Consider the following 9,966-nt stretch of genomic DNA (forward strand, 5'->3'; position numbering starts at 1 on the left):
ACTATCGAACCGATTTTAAAAAATCAAAAACTGTTCGAAGGATATTAGTTGGGAATGATACTAGTTTTAACTCTATTAACTGTTGAAAAAAAAAATTAAGCCGATTTTTATGGAACTTTTTTGGCGATATATGTCATAGTCTTATAGAACTTACTGAATTATTACGGCCTTATGACAAGTAGTTTAATTTTAAAAATTCATCAAACTTTGAGAAAATGAGTAGTTTTTTAAATTTGTTAAAATTAAAATTAGACAATTTACTTGGTATAACGATAGAGTACTCGGTCTTAATGAACATACCGAACCATTAAAGTCCTATGGAAACTGGTTCAATTATAAAAATTATTGATTTTTGAAAATTTGCTTTTAGAAAATACTCCGAGTTAACGTGATTGTTCGTTTTCAAATGTGTGTAATAATTCCACTCTGAATACTTTTAATGACTCTTAAATTAATTTATTTTTTATTGATAAAGTCGATTAATTACACATATCGGGAAGTTCATGTAACTTGCCTCAAGGCTAAATACCAAACCAACTAGTTTATTTATTATAATATATCACTGTATAGTATATTTTTGTTATTTATTGTGTTATTACAAAACATACGATTTTAATGCCAAATTTAATTACAAATACGCGATTATAAAATTCATTAATTTTCATTTCAAATTTGCGCCATTAATTTGAATGTCAAAAGCAGCGCCCTCATATCCATGGCCCACGTCTATTGTGTATTGCCCGCTGTCCATGTAATTGTACCATTGAACTCATCTTTATTTCTCCACTGGCAATACACGCGTCAAATTTATTCTGTTGGCAATACAAAATGCTTTCACAGACGCCATTGTTGACATATCTGGCTCGACTGGAAGGCTTTTACTAGAAGCGTTTCTTTATAGTGCCGCGTCAATAGACGGATTTTTGTTACATATTGTTTTAGCTGAAATCGAATTATCATAATTGTTTCTCTCGTACAATTCATAAGCTGATTCTTCTCCTGGCATCTGATTGTGAGATTTGTGACAATGACGGCTCAAGATCAGATGAGAGCCATGCTGGACGAATTAATGGGCACAGGCCGGAATGGTATGTAGTTCTTTTATCATTCTATAATGGTGTCCTATTTAATGACACTTTATTTTGAATATTAAATAAGTATAGAACCATATTGTTTTACAGTGAGTTTTAAATTACAGTTGTCAGAATGGTCAGAATAATTCATTAAAGGCAATCATGATGCTATTTAGTTTCTTCCAAAGCCTTCAAATGTTTACTCAAGATATGTCAATTTATTGTCATACCTAAAATTTAATTATTACTCTTTATTTCACAAATCTTTGTTTTTTTTTTACTTTATTTTTCTTATATATACAATATCATTTGATTTTATTGCTATTAACATACAAAAATAATAGGTTATAAATTTCTATCCAATGCAAAAGTAATTTTCTGTGAAAATATTTATTTTGAGTAAATAACTATAGATGAAAATGGAAGTTTGTCCATTTTATTTTCAATCAACCAGTTGCAGTGCATTCAACCTTTATTTTGGTTTTTATACCTTTTTAACAAATATTTGCATATTTTAGGTGAGAACAGTAAATACCAAGTAAAATTTACGGATCCAAAAGTTTGCAAGAGTTTTCTACTTGCTTGCTGTCCTCATGAAATTCTATCATCTACGGTAAGATATATCTTCAATCCTTACTTCATAATCGCATTATCATAAAGCATAAAAAAGAAAAATTACAATATTCCAGTTGACACATTAGAGAATAATAATGAAATTAACTTTTTGTTTTGAAAACGATGTGCCTCCACAACTAATTCTAGACAATGTGTTTTCAGAGACTACAAATATTCTTGTACATTAAACGGGCTTTTCCTAAATCTACATGACTAATAAAATCAAAGATTAAAATGTGTTTATCTCTATCGTGTCATTCATAAATCTGTAAGTAGAGAATAGAAATCCGTACGTATTAACATAATAGAATATCTTTTAATGCTCTAGTATATTTACAATGGATATTAATTGTTGTGTATCAGCGTTGGCAGATTTCTTTTTCATGAAAGTTTAACATTAAGCATTCTTACTGTTACTGCCAATGCTGCATCACTAGTCATATCTCATTAGGTTGAAATAATTGAAGCTTCACGATTAACAAAGATTTTGTAATATGAAGCATGAATATATGAAATAGTATATTTCCAATCTTTGCCCTTTAATGACATATTATGCAACAATTTTTAATACTTAATATATACACATGTTGAACATCTGCATACTAAGATATTTTAGTATTTACAGTTTATTATAAACTGCGAAAGTTATTTAAATTTAATGAATTTTTATAATTCTGTTGTTTTGTGGTAAAATCTGTCTGCAAGTTAAATTGAGTAAATTGTATAAATATTTCAACTATCTAAGCATCAATTGAGTACATTCAATCTTGATTATTTTTTTAAATTTTGTAATATTTTATGATTTTTAAAATATTCATAAATTTCTAGTAATAGTAAAACTCTTACATCTTATGAATAATTATCTGTTGTAATATCACACCAAATTTAATTAGCATTGAAATGAACCACCTTTTTATTATAAATCATTTACATAATCAATCCAACGATCAATTTAAAAACATTTTATGGTTAATTGATTTGCAGATCAATAATTATGTTTTATGCCATGTAAAAACTAAAATATAATGGTGTATTCATGTAGTATGTTATTTACATATTTTTATACATGTGCATATTTTTTATATCAAAACCTTTTAGTAAGAAGCAATTTTTTATACTTATGTTCCTTTTACATTTAATTTATATTAAGACTCTTACCTATTTATATATTTGAGTATGTGTGGTTGTTTTTAATTCTTTGTGTTGTAAACTAAGTTAACATACTTAAATATTTATATTTATGTACTTGGAGGAGTAAATGTAATATGTTCATCAAAGTGCATTTATCTTAATGCATTGATTTAAGGCAAATGTGAGATTATGGAAGATAATTTTGTATATTAACATTGTAAGCTTCCCTTAGATGTAGCCTGCAAAATTGGTGATCAACGAAGTGTGATGTCTGCTCACTCAGGGTGTTGTAGGGTGCAGTGCTCGTAAGTGACTTGACATGAAAAATTAATCAACGGAAAACTGATCAGATTTTTTGTCTGCAATATCAATTGTTAATATTGTATTATACAACCCCATTATATTTATATTTGACAACTATTGGTTGAATTAGTTAATGAAAATTAAGATCAACTGCATCATGCACTTCTGGTTTAGAAGACTTAGTATTTATTTTTATTTTATTTATGAAAATTCAACTCACTTATGTAAAATTTGTTGTATATTAAGAATTGTAATTTTCAATTTGCTGTAAATTTTCATGTGATTTCACTCTATTATTTAAAATCTTTTGATGATTGCTTTAGGTAATTAGTTAAAATAATAATAAAATTTGTTCTTTTCAGTTTTAAAATTTATAATTCGATAAAAATGATTCATTACAACCTATTTTTACATGGCCATTCTGCATTATTCAAATAAGAATGCATTTGATGACTCTTTAATATAATAATTAGTATGTTTTTTTATTTTGATCATCTTGATTCTACATTAATCTGTATTTGGCTCATAGTTGTCAATATCATAATTTTTTTTTTATTTATTATTAATCGAAATCTGTATGTTATGAATTACACTTGCAATTTTTATGATTTTATATATATGAAAGAAAAGGTTATTTTGAAAGGTACTCTGCGTTGTGGTTTCTAAATTTTTTTTTTTAATTCATCTATGGTCAGGAATGAGTTGAAATTGTGATGCTCTTCTCATATTCTATGTCTTTACAGAGGATGGATCTTGGTGAGTGCCCAAAAATTCATGATCTTGCATTAAGAGCTGATTATGAAAAAGCTGCAAAAGATCGTGATTATGCATATGATATCGATGTAAGTAGTGTTTTAACAATAATTATTTTATAAATACATTCACAATATGTATCTATTTCTAAAAAGATTCTTAAAAGTTAGTTATGAATACAAGATGCAAGTTCAAATAATATTTACAGAAATATTTAGTCATTTCAATTTCTATTACTTGTCATTGGACAAGTATTTATTATTACCTTTAATTATCTCGCAATATAAAATTCAAGGCTATGGAACATTTGGCTTCATTCATTGGAGACTGTGATAGGCGTACAGAAGGGGCCAAACTTCGATTGGCAGAAACTCAAGAGGAATTGACGGCGGAGGTGGCCATTATAGCAAACTCTGTACATGAAGTTGCAGAAGAAATAGGAAAGAAGCTGGCTAAGGCAGAAGCTCTTGGGGAAGAAGGATTTGTTGAAGAAAGTATGAAACTCATGGAAGAAGTAAGTTGTAATAATTGTCAAAGGCTCCAAGGTACTATTAAATTTAACCACTTAATTATTTTTGATCAATATATTGAGGTGCACTTTATAATTTTAATACTGTTAAGTGTTAATCCATTAGTCAATTTACTTTTACTGGTTTTCAAAAAAGTGAAGTTATTAAATTTTTTTAACATTACAGATTAAATAGCTCGGATTTTCGGATTGACTTTTCCATATATATATTTAGATTTTAAGGACCACCCTAATTTATATATAAATATATATATATATATATATATATATATAATATATATAATATTATTTATTAAATTATTAATTTTGAAAATACTATTTGTAAGCTTTGTTTTACTTCTTGGGTATTAAACCGCTCCGCGGCACGCAAAGTAACTACAATTTTAATTTTTTTATTTGAATTTTCAATATTATATTTGAAATAACATTTCAAAGTGCCCATCATAACGGATTTAAAAAATATAGATTTTTGTTTGTTTGGCGAGCACTTTAAACAAAATCGTTGAATTTCAACGAAAACAAAAACGGATAGCAATTTGTTAATAATTGATGAACAAATTAACATATAGAAGGTCCGCTATGATAGGCACTTAAAATGTAATTTTAAATATACTGTAAAAAAAAAAATTCGAATGAAAACGTCGCTTTGTAAAATCTTGTTTCGAAAAAAACGAGTTATAGATAAGAAAAAATTTAAAAAATGACATTTATAATTACAAAAATTGCGGTGCCAATATTAATCACCAATACTATTATCATTTATAAAATATTGCTTAGACCATAGTTGAAATTATCACCAGCAATATCAGCGGAAATATAGTCAACCCTTATGTGTTGAATCTGCACTGATCATATATTTGTTAAAAATTATTTTACAGTTTATTTATACAATATGAAAAGATGATACATGTTGTAATTTTGCTTTATGTTTTTTGCTAATGTATTTGGTCGATATCGGTTCGAAGCGGCTGGACGCGCGTGGGAAAAAGCTCACAATTACAAGTAACAAAAGCAAGTTTTAGATGTGAAATATTTTTCCTCATGTTCTAAAAGGTTCAAAGTATATTTCAAGTCTAAAAACTTTTTTTTGGTTTCTCGAAAAATCTACAGTGGTGTAACCAGTTATTTATATTATATGTATTTTATGCTAACAAATTTTTGTTAAGTGTTTGTTTTTTTTTTATAGTTCTTTATAAATCTGAAGAACATTCTATGTAATGTCAAGCTAATATGTCATTTTAACGCTGCCAGTACTTTTGATGCTAATAAGTATATTTTGATATTACATTGTTTTGAGATAACACTTCAATAAATTACGATATATTTAAACGGTTTAAAATATCATAATAAATTACATAATTCTGTTATTGCAATTATTTTTAATTTTTCTTAATTTCAACTTTTGTACATAAAATAATTCCAATGCAAATGTACTTACAAGAAAAATTTTATTGTTTAATCACTAGTTTTAAAAAACATATTTCTTTATCATTTAGGTTGAAGAATTGCGTAAAAAGAAAATGGAAGCTGAACAGGAATATAGAAATTCAATGCCAGCAAGTAGTTACCAACAGCAAAAGTTACGGGTTTGTGAAGTTTGTTCTGCATATTTAGGCATCCATGATAATGATAGGCGTTTGGCAGACCATTTTGGTGGAAAATTACATTTAGGTTTTATAAAAATTAGAGAAAAACTTGCAGAATTGAAAGTAAGTTACTTATTCCTAATATTCTTTACATTCGCATAATTTATCAATTCTTTCTTCGTTTTTTTAGAAACTTGTTGAAAGCAAGAAAGACGAAAGAGCTGGTAGAAGCCGAGATAGAGATCGTGAAGATAGGTACTTTAAACAAATTCATATTCTATTTTTTTACTTTGTTCATTTATAGCTTACAATAATGGTTTTGTACATTATTTAAGCTGGTGACAAATGTTGAATTTTCTCATTTTTTAAATGTTATGCTTACAAGGTACAGGGATCAAAGAAGTCGCAATCTATATGTCGGCGGAAGGGAACTAGACCGACGTTCAAGGAGACATAGATCTCGTAGCCGAGACAGAAGACGCCTATCGCCTTCAAGGTAAATTTTGAGTTATTGGAAGCAACAGTAAATTATGTATACTTATCACAGTTAACAATTGCTGTTTGTTAACACTAGATATACCACGCCAGTCAAAATGTCTCGTTGGGCACTTTCAATTCAAAATTTCCATTATATGTAAAATTTGTTTTGTGAAATGAAGTTATGACTTTTTAAGTTATAGCTATAGAAATCATTTTGTGCATTCAAAGTTACTTTATATATATTAGTAACAAAAATAAATTGTGTTACTACTACTTGTAACAGCACCAGTCAAAATGACTGGTGCAAGTTTCTATAGAAAATGTTTGATAAAAGAACCGAAATAACAATAACCATAGATCGTATGCGTTTATCGCCTACTCTCTTATCGACGACAATATTTATTATTTATTCTTTATTCTTTTTTACATTGTAAAAGTGCAGATTGCTGAAGTATTACTATATTTTTACCAACAAAACAATTGTTTCGAGCTCCGTTCAACAAACTAAATAAAATTTTATTCAAAGTGATTTTCAATTATAATTATTTATTCTTTTTGTACACTGATACAAGTAAGTAACATTCGCGTGGACACAGATATTTTCAAAAATATATTCTTGAGTAAAAAAAAACTATAAACGAGAAAACTGCCATGGTTTCGACTTATTTTTATAGCGGCTGTCAGTCTTCGAAAGAAAAATGGAAACAATGTTTTTTTAGCTTGTTTGGAAAATACAATTAGCGAATCTCTGAAATGTTTGGACCTAGGAGTTGAAATATATGATAGTAACGGTGAATTTTTAGATAAACAAATCAATCCACAAGGTAGTGCTATTATCGACTGTAGAAATGGGAAAATTTCGTGGTAAAGACAATACAGATGGATCAAGTACGTTAGTAAATGGATAGATATCATAAACAAACGTATGAGACGATGCGAGCCACTTTCTTCCAATTCTGAAGACGAATTTGGAAGTAATGCACCAAATCAGGAAACTTTGGGCAAGAGTTTGGACGAAACTATTTAGACAAGAGTTGTAGTAAAGTGAAATATGTTTTGCAGGTAGATAAGAAGTTCAAAGAGCTTTCAGACACATACTCAGGCCAAATAGAAAAAATGCCTGGGTTTGGAACAAATTATAGAAAATAGCAAAAATTGCTTCAAACCGGGAGCTCATATCACTTTGGTTGAATAACATTTTCCAACAAAGACCAGAAGCGTATTTAGCCAGTAAATGCCAAAGAAACTATAAATTTACATAAAATTCTGTCTGACATCTGATGTAGAAACAAAATATATGGTAAATGGTTGCCCGTATTTAGCGAAAGACGAAGTATCAACCCCTCTAAGCGAATTTGTAGTAATGAAAATTCTTGAAATATATACTGAAGCGGTTTTAATGATTACCTATGTTTGTGTTATCATAAAGTAAATTTAAGTTAATGTCTTGAGTCACATTTCATATTTCTCAAAAATACTCGAATTTTGTAATATTGTCAATTCATCAACTAAATAGATACCTCTTGGTAAAAAGAACACAAAAGATGCTTCAAATTATACTTTTTTTTTTTATTATTGTAGATCTCATCGAAGATCTCGAAGCCGCAGTCGGCGTTCGTCATCCAGAAGATCTTCTTCTCGAGATAGAAGATAGAAGAGGTATCACACAGTCTAATGTGAATATTTTAAGATAAAAAGCGTTTGTAAAAAGTTAAGCATCGTAGCTTTATTAATTATAAAATTTAATTGTCATTTATTATATTCAATAATAATTTCAATATTAAGTAGCATATGAAAACCTTCTTTCAGGGTATTTCTAAAACTTCTGTTGGTGTAAGAATGTGAAAATTGATAAATATTTTATTTTACACTATTTTATTCAAATTGAATACATGGATTATATCATGTGAAATGCTTTTTTTTCTTTTTTTTTTGATACAAAACTGACTAACGTTTTGACCACCGACTGTTACATGATAAGCCTTTCTTTTTACATTTTATATATTATTGCTCATATTTTACTATACACTTAGGTCTTTTAATTTTATATTTTTAAAATTAGAAATTTGTTATAATGTATTTTTTGTATATCTTTTTTCTTTAACCAATATACTTTTAATGCTGTAAACAGACTATGAGGTGTAAAACTATTTACTATTAACGTTTTATAGGAAATTAAATTTCTATACTTTAATATATATTAATATTTTGATATATTTATGAAATATAACATCACTTGCGAAACAATGTTGTTTTTATTATTATATATTATAAAAATATACAACATATATAACACAATATTGTAATTTCAACCTATTTAATAAAAAAAAATTAAAGTACCAGTTTCCTACATTCGTCTCTTACATATCGCAAACTATCCTCCCCTCAGGAGAGCAGAAAATCGATTTTTTTTTTTGTACTTTTAACATTTTTTCTGTCAGTTTTTTTTTTTTTTATCAGTGCTCGCTCATAGGTAAGTGGCTAGAACGACTGGACCTGGATCAGCCTGATACCCACTTCGGGCAGCCGGGTCCAGAGTCTCTACTAGCGATCGCAGCGTGAATTTGGGCGATCGTGGCATATGCCGGACTTTGGAAAACCGGATTCCAAAGTCTTTGTCGATCTCATAGTGAATCTTCCCCTCGTGGCTGACCATAATTCATACATATGCATTTTTCAATAGCACATTCTCTTCAATATAAAGAATGCATGTGCCTTTGCGGGTATTAAAACTTCAGTCACCAAATTTTTTTCCAAAAAACTTTTACCCAAAAATTTTTTTTGGGGAAATTATTTTGGGGATATTTTTCGGGGAAATTTTTTGGGGATATTTTTTGGGGAAATTATTTTGGGGATATTTTTCGGGGAAATTTTTTTGGGGATATTTTCGGGGAAATTTTTTGGGGATATTTTTCCGGGGAAATTTTTTGGGGATATTTTCGGGGGGATATTTTTTGGGGAAATTTTTTTGGGGATATTTTTCGGGGAAATTTTTTTGGGGATATTTTCCGGGAAATTTTTTTGGGATATTTTCGAGGAAATTTTTTGGGGGATATTTTTCGGGGATATTTTTTGGGGAATTTTTCCGGGAAATTTTTGGGGATATTTTCGGGGAATTTTTTGGGGATATTTTCAGGGGAAATTTTCCGGGGAAATTTTTTTGGGGATATTTTCGGGGAAATTTTTTGGGGATATTTTTCGTGGAAATTTTTTTGGGGATATTTTCCGTGGAAATTTTTTGGGGATATTTTCGGGGAAATTTTTTGGGGATATTTTCAGGGGATAATTTTGGGGATATTTTTGGGAAATTTTTTTGGGGATATTTTTCGGGGAAATTTTTTTGGGGATATTTTCCGGGGATATTTTTTTGAGAAATTTTGTGGGGATATTTTTCGGGGAATTTTTTTTGGAATCGGAGAAATTTTTCGGGAATATTTTTTGGGGATATTTTTCCCAAAAAATTTCCCCGGAAAATATCCCTAAAAAATTTCCCCAA

At 28.6% G+C, this 9,966-nt stretch overlaps 1 protein-coding gene across 3 annotated transcripts; it reads left to right on the plus strand.

Moving 5' to 3' along the window:
- The first annotated feature begins 849 nt into the window (after positions 1-849).
- LOC113382138 (putative RNA-binding protein Luc7-like 1) lies at positions 850-8,178 on the plus strand. 3 transcript variants are annotated; one of them, XM_026620688.1, is made up of 8 exons: positions 850-1,088; positions 1,592-1,686; positions 3,866-3,964; positions 4,171-4,389; positions 5,901-6,113; positions 6,181-6,245; positions 6,376-6,486; positions 8,052-8,178. In XM_026620688.1, the coding sequence occupies exons 1-8, from the start codon at positions 1,028-1,030 to the stop codon at positions 8,122-8,124; spliced, it is 936 nt and encodes a 311-aa protein (XP_026476473.1). In that variant the 5' UTR covers positions 850-1,027; the 3' UTR covers positions 8,125-8,178. The 3 variants fall into 3 exon arrangements, with proteins under 3 accessions (XP_026476473.1, XP_026476474.1, XP_026476472.1); XM_026620689.1 differs by having other exon boundaries at positions 6,382-6,486; XM_026620687.1 differs by having other exon boundaries at positions 6,376-6,473; positions 7,997-8,155.
- Positions 8,179-9,966: the final 1,788 nt, after the last annotated feature.

This window comes from Ctenocephalides felis, unplaced genomic scaffold (genome assembly GCF_003426905.1).
Source record: "Ctenocephalides felis isolate EL2017-DRISC unplaced genomic scaffold, ASM342690v1 CF-g0.4_SCAFFOLD_03315, whole genome shotgun sequence".
NCBI classification, from domain to species: domain Eukaryota; kingdom Metazoa; phylum Arthropoda; class Insecta; order Siphonaptera; family Pulicidae; genus Ctenocephalides; species Ctenocephalides felis.